Source organism: Nyctereutes procyonoides, unplaced genomic scaffold (assembly GCF_905146905.1).
Source record: "Nyctereutes procyonoides isolate TBG_1078 unplaced genomic scaffold, NYPRO_anot_genome, whole genome shotgun sequence".
Taxonomy (NCBI): Eukaryota; Metazoa; Chordata; class Mammalia; order Carnivora; family Canidae; genus Nyctereutes; species Nyctereutes procyonoides.
The window spans coordinates 40658918-40675112 of NW_026575047.1; the positions used below are offsets into that span (position 1 = coordinate 40658918).

At 48.2% G+C, this 16195-nt stretch overlaps 1 protein-coding gene across 3 annotated transcripts in view; it reads left to right on the top strand.

Annotated features, from left to right (window-relative positions):
• NTRK3 (neurotrophic receptor tyrosine kinase 3) overlaps positions 1 to 16195 on the top strand; it is a 377133-nt gene that overhangs the window by 105459 nt on the left and 255479 nt on the right. For all 3 annotated transcript variants that reach the window (XM_055326704.1, XM_055326705.1, XM_055326706.1), the window contains exon 5: positions 9883 to 9951. In XM_055326704.1, the coding sequence (XP_055182679.1) occupies positions 9883 to 9951 (69 nt within the window). The remainder of the gene's footprint in view (positions 1 to 9882; positions 9952 to 16195) is intronic.

Consider the following 16195-nt stretch of genomic DNA (forward strand, 5'->3'; position numbering starts at 1 on the left):
AGGATGCTGTGATTACATTGGGGCCAGGGGATAATTAAGGATAACTTTTTCATCTCAAGGTTCACACTCTTAATTACATCTGGAAAGTCTCTTTTGCCATGGAAGTTGGTCTATTCACAGATTCTGGGGACTAGGATGTGGACATCTAGAGGACCATCATTCCACCTAGAACGTGGACACAGACAACACACAAATGAAGGGATGTGGCTGTGTTCCAAAAAACTATTTACAAAAACAGAGAGCTGGCCTGCAGACAATAGCTTGCTGACCCCTGTGCTCAATGATGAATGATTCTGCACCCGATTCGAATGTGTGTCCCTCCACCCCCCCCCCCCCCCCGCCACATGCCACCAAGCAATTCTGGGACACCAGCTGGGTGTCCTGCAATTCAACTCGATTCTGACACTGTCTACCCAGAGACAGCATCAGATCTCACAGGGTGAGGGCTCAGTCCCCACTTCAGATGCCAGTCCCAAATCCAGGTTGTTATTGGTGCTTCTGATAGCCTGGCTGTAAATCACACATTCCCATGACCCCCTCCTTGGGTTCGATTAATTTGCTAGAGTGGCTCACAGAGCTCAGGAAACTAATTTACTCACTAGATTACCGGTTTATTACAAAGGATATTAAAGAGTACAAATCAACAGCCAGATGAAGAGATACATAAGGCCAGGTCCTGAACAAAGGAGCTTTCATCCTTGTGGAGTTTGGGGTCTGGTATGGTGGCATGTGGAAGTGTTCAGGTTCGTCAAACCCCAATTCCCCTTTTTTATGGGGTTTTTTGGGGACTATATTATATATAGGCTTGTTAGATTCAATCATTGACCATTGGTGATTGATTCAACCTCTGCTCCTTCCCCCCTTTCTAGAAATTGGGGCGTGGGACTGAAAGTTCTAATCCTCTCTACATGGTTGGTTCCCTTGGCAACCAGCCCCCATCTTCAGGGGCTTTTAAAAGTCACCTCATTTTCTGAAGCAATCTCAGGAGCTGAGGACAAGAGATCAAATATTATAACAAAAGATGCTGCCATCTCTCTTACTGCTCAAGAAATTCCAAGGCAGCTGTGAGCCAAGAACCCTGGAGCAAAAGCAAATACCTGTTTCTTACCACAACCATCATTTCTGCATGTTTTATGGGGTGATGTTTTTGCTAGATTCTTGCCGGCTCGATAGAGAAGGTTCTGTGGTCTAATAAGACTGGGACTCAGTAGGTCAGATCTTTCTCTTAATAAAGGCTCTGAGAAGTTCTGCAGTAAATAAGCCTGTTTAATTGGTTTAAAACCACATTTTTCAAGCAACATGATTTTTTTCCCCCTTGTCATATCCATTAATGTACTGCAGACCTCAGATTCCCTGGGAACATTCTCTGGGAAACCCTGGTTCAGTCCAGCACAGGGTCTTGTAGAAAAGCTGCATCCAGTCTCCTGATCTAAGGTCAAGACACCAGTCACGTCACTGGAGATTTGATTAGAGAAAGCATTTTGGCTTCATTAAAGTTCATTAAATGAGCCATCCAGTGTAATTTAGCTGAATAAAAATGGCTCAAATGGCTTTAACCCCCACCCCCTTTTACAGCAATTTAATTGAGGGAAAAGCAAATATATCAATGATGTAGAAAAATATTTCTTGGTCTTCAAGAGGAACATTGGGTGACAGCCCCTGCTTCCTTGTCCCAGGCACTGGGTTTTAAGAGGTTGGCTCATAGAGCCTCCTTGGTGGCTGGCAGCAGATCTTGGGGATGCTATTGCATGGTGCTTCCTCTCTTCCCACCAGTTCATCCCAAACAGCTTGGTGGCAGCCACCTTAACTGCTCCTCATGGTGGGCTGCACTCACCTCTGGTGTGGAGCCGACTGCACACAAAGTCTCAAGGTCAAGATCAATGAAGCATACATGCCCTGGCTCTTGGAGAAGTGGGCAGTGGACTGGCATCCTCCTTCTCTGTGGTTGGTTGATTCCTCTTCAACAAACTCTATATGGAGTTGGTGCTGCCTCGGGAAGCGGGGAGGTGTCTCCTTTCTTGAACTTTCCTCCAGATTCTTCAGCAATTTCAGAAGAATCCTGGTATGGGGTGACAGAGGAAGGAATTGGCTGTTTCCAAGAACACTGAGGAGAAGTTTCTTTTATGGGGAAAATGAAAGGAGGACAGAGAGATTGCCAAGAGGACAGCATTTGTCAAAGAAGGAAGAGTTGCACCTTTCTAAAATTTTTTAAAATATTTTGTTTAGGGATCCCTGGGTGGCGCAGCGGTTTGGCGCCTGCCTTTGGCCCAGGGCGCGATCCTGGAGACCCAGGATCGAATCCCACGTCGGGCTCCCGGTGCATGGAGCCTGCTTCTCCCTCTGCCTGTGTCTCTGCCTCTCTCTCTCTCTCTCTCTCTGTGTGACTATCATGAATAAATAAATAAAATCTTTAAAAAAAATATTTTGTTTATTTGAGAGAGAGAGAGAGAGAGAGAGAGAGAGAACACAAGTGGGGGGAGGGACAGAGACAGAGGGAGAAGCAGGCTCCCTGCTCAAGGAGCTCAATCCCAGGATCCCAGAGATCTTCCAGGATCCTGGGATCATGACCTGAGCCTAAGGCAGATGCTTAACCAACCAAGTCACCCAGGCACCCCCAGAATTTCACCTTTTAGAATGCTGCCTTCTTGGATGAAGGAAGATTTAGATCATGATGGATGCAGCCAGCAAGCCACAGCTCCTAGGAGCCTGAAAGATTCAAGAAGGAGCTTGACCTCTGCTGTGTTCTGGTTAGCTGTGGTTGGTGCTCTGAGCCGGTACAGTATTCAGAATAGGGCCTTTGCAAGCAGTGAAATGGGTCCTCTAGGGGAAGCCACCTTCATCTTTGGGCTGCAGCTGAACTCACTCCTGGTCCTCCGTGTTCTTCTTCTTTTTTTTTTTTTTTCTTTTTCTTTCTTTCTCCCCCCTCCCCCCCCCCTTACTCCAAAGGGTTTACTGAGACAGATTTCATATCCAAGTCCCAGAGAAAGGGCATGGGACCTGTAAACAGGAACCTGGAAGGGGGTCTGAGGATTCAGGGTGGAACCTCCCTCCCCCCCAAAAAAGTGTAAAATAAATAGAGGAAGAGGGTACAAGAGAGTCTCCAGGAGAGGAGACAATGGACTATCACATAGCGATGGCAATGTGGGGGCGGGCCTCCATTAACATCCCATGTATTTATACACATATAAGAGGATTTGTGGGGTATATAGGGGACCCCCCCTTTACCTTCCATGCCCCAGCTTCTCCATGAGTGACCCTGTGGGGGTAGTGGGGCAGGTAGGAGTGGGCATTTCCCCCACCCTCAAGGCATCAGTCACCTGCTGCCCAGACACTGGATATACTTCTGGGGTGGACCAGGCTGAGGCTCCTCCTGAGGATAGCCCTGGTTCCAGCTGCTTCCATGGCTTCCTTGGGGACCCAGAGCAGGGGTGCATGGGGCTCCTCCCAGCACAGCTCCCACCCAGGTCTGGGAGGATGGAGAAGAGGGGTCAGGGACTCAAAGAGAGAAGCTGGCACCTTCTGGTGTCCTAGAAAAGCTGATCCCCAAGGATAGCCCACCCTGGTTATGCTGCACCCTGCAAAGCAGCTCAGATAATGGGACTGGGTGTCAGGGAACAGAAAGGAAGCTCCCCGAGGCCATCTGTAGGGTGAATCCTAAAGGAGGCTGCTCCCCAGGCTGGATGCTTGGTGAAGGGCAGGCCATGGGAGTGACTTCCTGAGGAGGGGGCTGTTCGTGCTGCCAGGTTCCAAGTCAGGGAGGAAGAGACAGACCTCTGGGCCTCCAGACTGAGGCTGGGACTTAACCTGCCTGGCCCTCCTCCCCAGCTGACACGGTGGCCAGAGTAGGGCCAGGTGGGCATCACTAGAAGTTCAGTTTTCTCTCTTATCAATCTTTTGTGGAAGGACGCTGCCTGTGCCCAGAGGGGAGCTGAGCAGGTGGACAGATGCCAGGTTAGATCTTAGCAGTGGTCACTTAGTAGGGACCGTGGTTGGGAAGCTGGTTCCCTAGAGCACCTTGGCACTGAGCCTTTCAGGGGCCACAGTTGGGCAGCCAGCTTGACTGTCAGGGCTGGGGGTCAATAAAAGAAAAAAAAAAGAGGCAGTGGGGACAGGTATATAGTTTGCTTGAGCTGCTATAACAGAGTAGCAGAGATCTTGGTGACTTCAACAACAGAAACTTATTTCCCATGGTTCTAGAAGCTGGAAGTCCAAGATGAAGGTGTCTGCAGGGTCGGTTTCTTCTAAAGTTTGCCTCCTTGGCTTGTAGATGGGTGTCTTCTCCCCATGTCTTCACCCGGTCTCCTTCTATGTGTGTCTGTGTCCTCATATCTTCTCAGAGGGACACTCGTGCTATTGAATTAGGGTTTATCTCAGTGACCTCAGTTAACCTCATTCTGAGGTTCTGAGGCATTGGATATTGGATGTCAACATAGGAATTTTGAAGGGGATACAATTTAACCCATAACCGCAGAAGACAAAACCAAAGCGAAGGGGAGAGAGAGGGTGCAGAGGTGGAGTGAGCCCCCAGGAGCTGAAGTAGGGGCGGGGCAGACCCAACAAAGGGTCCTTGGTGTGGATGTGAGGAGGTGAGGGAGCCGGGCATGATGCAGCAGTCAGACATAATAGCACAGGGATGGCAGGGCACTTGGCACCAACGATCCCCTACATGCTTGAGTCCTGAAACATCTCCTGCCCCCTGGGCCTGCCTCTGCCAGTGGAGGTGGAGGCACTTCCACATGTCAGCCACACTGTACATCCAGGAAGTCTACAAAGTCTCCCATTTTCAGGATCAACTGTGGGTGGGGCTCAGTGTCCCCTTCTCAAGTCCCAGTCCCCAAGGATGTGCTGTCTCTTGGGCAACAGAGGAAGTCCTCTGATTGGCTTTTCTTGACACCAGGGTCTATCTTGAGTGACCCTTTTGTTGGACAGTAGTGCTCCCATGCTGGAGGGTGACATCCTCCCCAATCGTGGGATCTATCCTGCTGCAGTCAGTTGACTCCTTTAGGAAGATTGCGGGACCGCTTACTGTGCTGAGGTGTTCAGCCTGGAAGGACCCGTGTTCACCAAGGGGTTAACACAGGAAGAGCCATCTCATCCCTGTCCTTTTTCTGGGTCAGATTCTGGCCATCTGCGTGTCTGGTTCCCTGTTCCCAGAGCCTCCAGTGGCTGCGTTGTCATTGTTCATTACTCTGGGCCCCGGAGCTGGGGCTGTGAGAGAGCCAGTAGTGCAGGACAGAATTAATGGCTTTGTTTTGGAAGTCTCAGATGAGGGATACGGGGGCAATGTCGCAGAGCCTGGTGTTGGGAAAGTGTTTGATGCATCATCTCGTAAAAATCTTGCTCACCAAATTAATTCCCGTGGTCAGGTGGCTGGGAAACTGGCCATTGACCCAAGCAAAAGTCAGAACTGGGAGATAATGGATCTGTTAGGGAAGAGGCTGCCGTGGGGCCCAGAGGCAGGATGGGCCCTGGTCTGATGAGTGGGATAACCGCCCATCAATTCTTGGTGGCAGGTGAATACAGGTGAGGTACGAGCCAGGAGGAAAATCAGGGGTAGTGAGTTCTGAATGGGTGGTAAGACTATTAAAGCTCCGTGTCTTAGCGTCCTCATTTCCCCGCACCGTCAACATTTATAAATAAATGCCTGTGAGGGCAGCATGGCCAGAGGCGTGTCCTGCTTGTCTTGTGGTGACTGTGCACTTGCCTTACTTGTCTTTTGTGTATATATTTGTCTCTGGGACTAGATCGCTCCCCCGTGTGTCTGTGGCAGGGCACCATGCACATTTGTATGGATTGTGTGCACTGCACTCCTCAAGGGACTTGTGTCGTGCCATGGTGTCTCTGTCTCTGGCATCTGACACCGAGGGGTGTGTGGGAACCTGGGAATTGACACGTCTGTGTGTTGGTTGCAGATGTTCCTGCGTGTGTTGGCTTGTTGCTTGTTGATGGAGTCTTTGCATTAAGGCCACTCAGACCTGTTCAACTCGACCGTGGAGATTATGGTAACACCTGCCCAGCACAGTTGCTGTACATATTAAATGAAGTCATGAATGTAAAAGTGCTGAACACAGTGCCTGGTGTTTCATAAGCCCTTGGTGAAGGGCAGCTGCTGGTTGTCCTGGTAGTTCAGCGAGGCAGGAAGGTGTGAGCAGAGGGGAGTGGCCCGGCTGCAGAAGGAGCGAGGGCAGGCATCCCTCCAATGAGAGAAGGCGGGCTGTGTCCCAGGGGGGCAGTTGGGGAGGAGGGGAGTTTTTAGTCCTAGACAGACCCCGTGAGTATTGCAGTGGCCGCTCCATCTGCCTGAAGAACTGGACTAATCCAAGGATCCTTTCTCTTCTGGGTGCGGTGTGGAGGGTGTGGCAGGAAAGAGATGAAGCCAGGACCATCCCCCCCACTCAGGAGAACAGGGGGCCCACCTCCCCCTTGCTGAATGTCCCAGATTCCCTCCCCCCTCCAATTTGTAATAAGGAGATAATGCTATTTCTTATTCTTTATTTGCCCAGAATGCCTGTTATTTTCTTTCTTCTAGAATCCAATTTTCTCATGACATTTCTGCCTAACGTAGCAAAACATGACCTTTGTGAAAGGACATTGCTGGCAGGCTGATCCCTGCCTCAGGCTCCCCAGGAACCCCTGACACACCCCGAGGCTGGTCCTTCCTCAGAGATGGGCAGGGTCCCCACTTCACCTGGATTACTCCTGTTTTCCGGGCTATTGCCCTGCTTCTTGCTGCGAGGTGGGGGGAGAGGCAGGCGAGGCTGCTTCTGAGGGCTCAGGGAATCTGGGGTTCCCGGCTGTTGACTCTCATGGGGTACTGCTCCGCTGTAGACCTGGGGGTTCTGTTCAAGGTGGTGCTAGGTCGAGGCAGAGATGACATAAGGCAGATGGGCTTTATCTGATTCTGCTGCCACTGCTGTAGTCGTGTGTGGACAGTGAGCCAGGAAAACAAAACAGAAGACTTCTACCTGGGTGAGTCATTCGCATTTGCTGAAACAAATAGAAGCTAAGAAGCTAAAGGTAATGGGGACTCCTGAGGTGGGGAGTGTCCTAGACTCGGGTGTCCTTGACTGAGAGGTCTGAGCTCCAGGGGCAAAACCTAGTGTCAAGTCAGCCACTCACTGGGTGTGTGCCCCTGATCCCCGCTTCAGCCCTCCTGAGCAGGAGGTGGGTTGGGGAGCTGCACCCCACTGATGTCTTTAAGTGGTCACCATGCAGGTCCTCCTTTATCACCATTTCCTTCTGATCACCGGTGGATGAAGGAAGTTTGTAGACACAAGACGGACCAGTGGGAGGGTTTTGTGAAGCTGAGCATGTGGGCAGGTTAAGGTTTATGAGCTTTTGGTGAGTCACGTGTGTTACTCTTCCTTCCGCGGGCAGGAATTGGGATGTGGGAGGCCTACCCTAGACAGCGCTGTGCAGGCTTGAGGACTCTGTACAGAGTGCTGGGTGTAGGGGGAGTGGCACAGGAAGCCTGGGGTCCCCTTCCTTTGTCCACCAGCCCCCTGCACCCACAGAATAGGTGTTGCCTTCCTAACATAGTCACTGGCTGTCACCAAGGGTCTGGCTGCTTCAGGTGCTAAGAGGAAGCCCTGTCCCTGGTTTGTCCTTGTGTCTGCTATCTGTCCCTCTGAGGGCTGTGCATACTCTCTGTGATCCCACCGGCCTGGACTTCTCTATGACCTCCAGACCCATGTATCCAACAGGCTAGTTGATTTGTCTCTCTGGAGGTCTAACAGGCATCTCAAACTTAGTATTTGCAAGGGGAGGCTCTTGATCCTAACCCCATCCCCAGATACGACCCCTTTACAGCCTCTCATTAAGTGACTTGGCTGCTCGCCTAGTTGCTAGTATCTTCCTCCATCCTTTCCCAGACCCAATTCAGAACCCAGTTCTGGCGGTGATCTCTCCATCCCCACCCCCACTCCCTGAATCCACCTGCCTCCTTCTCCCAATCCCCTTCCTCAGTAACAGCCTCCTAACTCCTCTGCCAGCTTTCAGTCTTGGTAATTAGATTATGTCACTTCCCTCCTTAAAGCCATCCAATGCCTTCCCGTTGCTCCTTAAAATAAAATCCAAGGTCCTCACCATGGCCAGCAAGGTGGTTGTGGCTATCCCCTCTCCTCCTAACCCCTGACTGCTCTCCCCTACCTCCTTCCTCACTGGTCACCTTTCTGCCTTTGCTCTTTTTGTGTCCACTGCCCAAAACACTCCAACCTTGGCACTGGCTCAGTCTCACTCTGGCCTCAGCTTGATGTTACCCTCTTGGAAGGCACCTCTTTAAGCTCCTGCATAAAGGAGCTGTCTCCCTCTCCCACACGGGTTATGGCATCACTTTCTTTGTACCCCCCCTTCTATTCGTGGCAGACTGTAGTTCTCTTGCTTACTCATTTATAACTTGAATGTAAGTTTCAGAGGGACCTTCTCATCCGTCCACTCTACCGGTAGCCTGCGTTTGATTCTCCCCAAATATCTGCAGTAGAAATCATCCAAGTAGAGGTGTGTGTGTCAGCGTATATGTGTGCATATAAACAAGAGTCTGTGCTTGCATTTATCACCTGCATGTTTAATAGACACAAATACATGCATGCTTGTGTGTGTGTGTGTGTATAGATATTTACCTACATGGCATCCGTACAGCCATCCATTCTCATCAGTGCGGGAGTAGAGTTCCTGGGGTGTCACTTGGACTCCAGCAGTGTCTAACTGCTGCCTTGAAGGGCTGTTATCACATCAGAAGTTGTTTGTTGAGACTGGCAAAGTGATAACTGTGGGCGTGTTTCTTCTATTATTTGGAAGACTAATGGCTACTCCTTTCCCCTGTACATTTTAATGAGAACAATTAAATAGCCACTAGGAGGAGAACAGAAGTGTGAACAAAAGGCTGATGTCTTGATCATTGATGGGCCTCTTTGCTGGGGGAGGGACTGGATAGAAGAAATTGGAGGTGACCTGCAGAGTTTTTTTCACTATTGTGAATATTTTTCACTATTTCAATATTGTGAATATTTTCAATATTGTGCTTGTTGGTAAACGCATATATCGTTTCACTTACACAAGGTAAGTCCTAGAGATGTACAGTACAGTATAGCAGGCCATTAATGATACTGTATCGTATACCTAAAAATTTGTTGAGATTATATCTTAAATCAATGGTTATTGCAAAAAAAAAAAAGAAAAGAGAGAGAAGGAGGAAACTTTTAGAGTTGATGCTTAAGTTAATGGCATGTTTATGGTGACATTTTCACGGGTACACACTCACCTTGAAATTCATCAAGATGTATACATTAAATATTCACAGGTTGTTTTTTTTTTAATTTTTATTTATTTATGATAGTCACGCACACACAGAGAGAGAGAGAGGCAGAGACACAGGCAGAGGGAGAAGCAGGCTCCATGCACCGGGAGCCCAATGTGGGATTCGATCCCGCGTCTCCAGGATCACACCCTGGGCCAAAGGCAGGTGCCAAACCGCTGCGCCACCCAGGGATCCCCACAGGTTGTTTTTCATGTTAGTGAAATCTCAATGATAAAAATGAAAAAGAATGCTTATTGGCTTGTGTATCCTGAGAGCTCTGTCCCCCTGTGGGAAAGTGGCCTCCAAAAGGTTCCCTGAACCTTTATTTTGGTCACAAGATGTGGGAAAATGACCAAGACCCTTTTTTTTTTTTTTAACATTTATAAAATCTCCCTTTCCTTTCTTTGAAATCCTCTCCAAACCTCATCTGTGGCCTTGACTACTGGCAGATAAACCTTTAGCAGAATGCAACAAGAGAGAAGAACAGCAAAGCCAGGCTTCTGTGAAGTAACCAGGCTCACTACCAAGAGGGTTTTTCATATGCCAGATCTGTCCCTTAATTTCTCCTGTATTTGTCACTCTTGCAGAAACCTATCAAGTAACCGGCTCACCACACTCTCATGGCAGCTCTTCCAGACACTGAGTCTTCGAGAATTGTAAGTTTGGTCTTGAAGGCCATCCAAGTAGTAGAGTGGTGGTAGAGGTTGGGTGGGGAGAAGTGGAACCATCTGAGGTTGGGCATGCACTTGAAAGGGTTCCTTGGGTTGGGTAATACAGAGTATACCATGTTTAGTGATTGGGTGTATACTTGAAATGGGCTCCTTAGGTTGGGTGACAGAGTGTACCATGTCCAGTGAGAGTGGGGCACCCTGTTGCTTGATTTCTGATGCTCTTTCTAGCACATTTCTGAAGAAGACAGGAATATTATCTCTGAGCAGGACCTAGTTCTGTGTCTGTAGGTAACAGATATGGTGTAATAATAGTATTTATATTTAACTAAAGAGTATGTATCAGTTTATAATAAATAACATTCATAATGTAGGATTTTGTAGGTTATCAGGTGTACTTTCATTTATATGACTTTAGTTTAATCATCATGAGCATTATGGGAGATAGGTGTTATTATACCATCTCCAATATAAAATATATCTCTTCATTTTAAGGTGAGGGTTCTGAACTTCCAAAAGGCAAATTGAGACACAGCCAAGATTTCACTGTTAAGGATTGGCTGACCTAGGACTTGAACCCAGGCCTCTGACTTTAGATTGCATGTTCTTTCCAGCACTGCTAATCTTTTGTCAGCCTATTTGGCTTGCTTATGAGCATCCTGATGGTGGAGGGGGTGGGAGGCAAGTCCATATATTTATTCAATGTACCTGTGGACTACTTGGTCTTGCTACCTTCAAAGGCTGATAGGTGCACCCCTATCCCCTCCAGCCATTGTGTGCAAACCCACGTTGGATGGATGAGTGAGAATTCCTGACCACTGCTGGAAAAAACAAGTCATGTTGATGTGTGAGTCATCGGGGTCATCTCTGTGCATGAAGGACAGTGTATTACGGTGAGGGACAAATCAAGGCATAAATTGGAAAGGAATTGAGGCATGGATGAAATTAGGGAGTCAGGGTTCCAGAGACACTGCTCATGTGCTCCCTTTTACTTAGTGACTCAGATTTAAATTCACTGAATGCAGGTTGCTTCATTATCTTTCCCAAGAAGTAGTAGTGGCCTTGGATCTCTGCCCATGCTGTTGGCCTTTCAACTTGTCCTCCCTCCACCTGGGAAGACCTGAGTTCATGGATGAGTCATAATCTTAGCTTTTCCAATCCAGCTGGTCAGGGAGGGGAATATTTACATCCAGGGACCCAATAACCCATTACCCGATGATGGCCTCGTATACCCTACTTATCTTCATGGACCTGAATGCCCATGATTGTTTGAAAGGCCATTCTAGGGCCAAGAAGTATAGAAGTGATGTCAACAGTGTCGGAGAGTTTAGGACAATACTGCTATGGGTTGCCTGCCTTTCTGAGGATTTTGTGCCTCCTTCTGGGCTACTCCTCTGGTATGGGCACATAGATGTGGTGACCACAGTTCTTTAGTCACATAGAGCTGAGATCCTGAGGTACATTAATTAAAAACTAACCAAATTTGGAAAAAGGTAAGTATATACTTATCTGTTTATACAACACTGAAAAGCTAGATGATATCACTGATGTCACAGACAGCTAAATGCCAGACCTTTAGATTTGATTCTTTGTATTCATTCCCATCTTTGTAGGTGGGAAAAAAAAACCTTAGCACTAAATGAATATGACTGCTTGGATCACTACTAACAACGATTTCTGACTCTGTGTTAGGCATTTTGCCAAGCAATCTCTCGAATTATGTACGTTATTTAATTTAATTCTTGTAATAGTTTATCCGGTAGGAATTATTACTATCACTTCATACTGGGGGACACTGAGGTACTTAGCAAGGTTAAGTTCCTTGTTTTGAGTTACCAATTAACCAAGTGGTAGCATATGGACTCAAGGTCTTGACCACTATACTTAGCTGTCTCTCAGCCTCTTAAAATCTGTTTCCAATTCAAGGATCGGTTCTGCAATAATTCTCGGAAAGTGCATGATTGCAGTTCTTTCTTATGTTGGCCTAGAACTAGTCAGGGCCTCTGCCATAAAGGAGCTAACTGGGGGCTCTCTTTCTTGGGAGTCTTGTGTCTGGTTCTCCCTGAATGCCTGTCCCTTCACCTCAAGAGGCGAGGGACAGCGTCTCTCTGGGGGACATCTGGAGTCTGCAGTTGGCTGAATTACTGAGAAAACGTTCAGTGCTCCTTCTAAAAAAATCATTGGATGTGAAATCAATGGTGTGCTGCCCTGGTGACCTGTTTTGTGGAGTTTTAGAAACAGTTGTTCCATGGACATATATTTAAAGAAAATGTCAGATTTATCCCAGAGGATCATGGGATTCTGCATTCATCTTTGCCCAGGATCAATACACTGGTGAGCTAGATGTGACTTATGGAGGAATGAAGACGTTCCCTCCAGTGTGAGCCAGTGTGAGAGCCACCATGTCCCAGAGTATTTTATTTCTGTCATATTGTTAAATAAGAAAAAAATTACATTGGAAAATAAAGAAGCCCCCCTCCATGGAGCACTTGCCCTGGTAGGGGTCTATTTTTTTGAGGAAGAATTGAATTTGAGAGTGGAAAATTTATCTTTTGGCCGGAGGGCCCTCATGTTGGCTCTTAGCTGTGGCTATGATTAAAATCCAAACAATCCCAGTTCCTGGCAAATGGAAGTGGGGGTGGGGGGAGGTGGTAGTATTTTCTTGTCCGACTTCCTGATTAGTTCACATGGCACCATCTGCCACGAGCTTTCTAGACTGCCAGGGTCTGCCCAATGGAGCCTGTGGGCTGGGGGGTGGGGGTGGGGCGGGCTGTGGGGATGGGTTGGGTATTTCCAGGAAGAAAGAATCTTGGCTCTGAAGGAGATAGGCCAGGGGGAGATGGCTCTTGGTGCTTTGGCAGCCGGAAGATCACAAAGCCAGAGTGTGAGGCTTTGAGCCATCTTTTTCAGGAACAGAAGGGGCAAACTAGGGCATTCAGTGATTTCTCAGCACATTTCGTTCTGTCATTGAGGATTTCTGCCTACCCCAGCCAGACCCTCCCCTACTGGAGGACCTGTGATACAAGAATGGATGCTCTTGGAATTCTCCATCAGAATGACTTTCCAACAATAGAGGAGACAAAAGAACCATATATTGAGCACCTATTATGAACAAAGTCCTGTCTTATTTTTGGAGCAACCCCACTTGGAAGGTATCATATAACCAGTTTTACAAATGAGGGATCGAAGCTTGGCCAAGTTAAACAACTGGTCCAAGATCACAGCTTACAAATGGTAACGAATTAGTATTATGATAATTAGCATTACCACCATTCAGGTCTACTGTTTTCAAAGATGAGTGCTCTTTCCTTAATCAACTCAGCAAACCCTCCCTCCCAACCCCCACCCCATACTTACTGTCTCCTTCTGGAAACCATTCTCAAGATGGTGAGTTCCCAAGTGGAATCACTGGGGGAAAAAAACACAGACAACTTAGCATCTCAGAGCCCTTGTCATGTACTGGAGGCTTCCTTTACTCATTTCTTTCTTACTTTTGTCAGATGGAGGGTATGGTTTTGGCTGAACCCCTGGCCCATTGCCCTTCACTGGTCCAGGCTGTGTTTCTCTTATTGCAAGAACTGGAAGCATCTTTCAGGACTCCCTTTAGAGTACTTAACACTGTTTCAGTGGCACAGGTTTGCAGAAATTGGAGTTGGCATTGCACGGTTGCTCTCCGAAGTTTCTGGTTATATCAAGATTTTCTTTTTTTTCCTTACAGAGAAGACTGGAATTGTCTGTCCAGAAATCAGAGCAGGAATAAAAGAGATTGTCTTAGAGATAAAGAATGAATTAGAAAGAAAGGAAGCTTGGATTCTGAATCCCATGATGCAACTTAGGCAATGGCAAGAGGCACCAGAGGATATAAACCCACAGCACAGAAACCTTCCAGAAATACCCTAAGGACCATTAATGTATCTTCAACAGGCTTCTCTTAATACCCTGCACGCACAGAGCAGACATGATTAAAACAGATTGGAATATTTCATTTTCTTAAAGCAAAGTGATAATTACCTCTGGTGTAATTTGCAGATTTAATCGACTTGGTAAAATATTAACTTGGTATTGGGGATGGGTTTGGGCTGATCCTGGCACTTTCTCCCAGTCTTGGCCATGACCGCTTTCCACGGCTCTCAGAGAAGTCCCTGAACGATCATGTTAATAATAGTGTTACTGTAATAATAATTTCTGGTCTCTTTATAGCCCCTTTCAATTTGCAAAGCATGTTAACATGTATTATCGCTAATCCTCATAATAACTTTGTGCAGAAAGAGGGTCGAGCGCAATTACCCCCATTTTACAGATGTTAATGCAGAGCCTGAGGGAAGAAGTTACTTGCCATATTAATTTCCTAGGGTTGCCTTAACAAATCACCACAAATTTGGAGGCTTCAAATGATAGAAAGTGACTCTTGATTCTTCTGGAGGTCAGAAGGCCAAAATTAAGGTGTCACAGGGCCACTCTCCTTTCAAGAGGCACATGGAAGGAAACTTTGCATGTCTTTTCTGGCTTCTGGTGGCTCCTGGTGTTCCTTGGCTCACGTCAATGCCACTCTAGTATCTGCTCCCTGTCTCTTTGTCTTTGGTCTCTCCCTCCTGTTTTACAAGGACACTTGTCATTGGATTTAGGGCCCTCCTTAAATCCAGAATGATCTTGTCCCATGATCATCCCATGATTCTTAACTCGATCACATCCATGAAGACTCAGTTTCTAAGTAAGGTCACATCTGCAGGTCTCGGGGGGTTAGGACCCAAACAGGTCTTTTGTGAGAGACACAGCTCAGGGCACTGTCTTTGCCCAACATGACACCTGGCTCCACTCAAACCTTTTGTTTGTGTCCTTCTTTTCCCATTGTCTTGTTATCTCTGGGAGGCCAGTGGCAATCACGTGGACCTGGGGACATGCTTCCCTGGTTGACAGCAGATCTACATCCATTCCCTGTCTCCTGCGGCCAGTCCCAGGATGGCTGCGGAGGAGAGAAGAACGCCAGAGTGATGGCTGGAGGGGAACCAGTGTTTTCTAAATACATCGTCAACCATCATGGCCTAGGCCTTGTGGTGAGGTGTTTGCTTATGCCTGAATGGGGCAGAGTTAATGTGTCGGAAGCCCCTAGGGCCCTGTGATCAGGCCCCAGGCCATGCTGGGGCTGGGGCTGGGTGTGCATAAACTCTGCCCTGAAGCAGCTGCTGCTGTATTATTCATGGGCCTGCCTGCATTATTGATGGGGCAGGGAAAGCCTTCAGGCTCCTGGACACAGCCCCTGCAGCCCTGGCTGAGACCTGACTTGCTGGAAGAAGGGACAGTGTCCCGTAGACTACATGCTGCTTTTCTTTGTTTCTGGCCCAGTCCCTGAACCCTCTGTGGTCTGGGTGAAGACGAGGGTAGTTCACTCAGTGGGACGCCCAGGACACCATGTTTCCTGACTCGGCATGCTTTCTATTGTGTACCTGCATCTTGGCTTCTAGGAGGAAGGTCCCAGGGGTGGGGGGAGAAGCTTAAGGTTTCTATGCAGTTTGCAGGAGACTCCGACATGAACGAGAAGCCAGGTCTCCTGGGGAGTCCCTCCTTGGTGGACCAGATCATGGTGGAAAAGGATGGAAGGAAATGGGTGGAAATGTCTCGCGGTGCCATCCCACCTCGTTCTCCCACATGCCCCAGGACACTGTGGCCCTGTCAGCTCTGTGGGGGAGTGAGGGGACCCTAAGAAGTCCGGGGACACCACAGGGCAGGACCGAACAAAGCACATGCGGCTCGAAGCAGCCCACCCAGCCCAGCTAATCTTTTCCTCCCAGGTGGATAATTTGTATTTTTACAGCTACTTCATAATGAATGGCTGCATCTTGTCAAGCGAGCATCTGGGAACAGCCGGGCTGACCTGGTTCAGTTTGCAGATATGCAAGCATCTGGACCCTCAGTGTCTTCCCAGCAGGGCTGCCAGGCCTGTGCTTGCCGCCCCGCAACACAGGTCCACATCCTCAGGCCTTCCCGTCCTCCACACCCTGGGCCGCCAGCTTGACCTTCTGCTTTGTCCAAGGCTGCCATCACCCTTCCTCTGCTTCCTCCCCAACTGGAGGGTTGAGTGGGGCTGGTGCTCAGGGCAGTACGCACGCTGTTGGGTGGTACGCAGAAGGTATGACACGAATGTCATTCTGTTTTTATTTCTTAGCTCTCATTTTGTCCTGCCTGCTTATTTTCTCTCCACTCTATCCGGGGTCTCCACCATGGCCCCATCTTG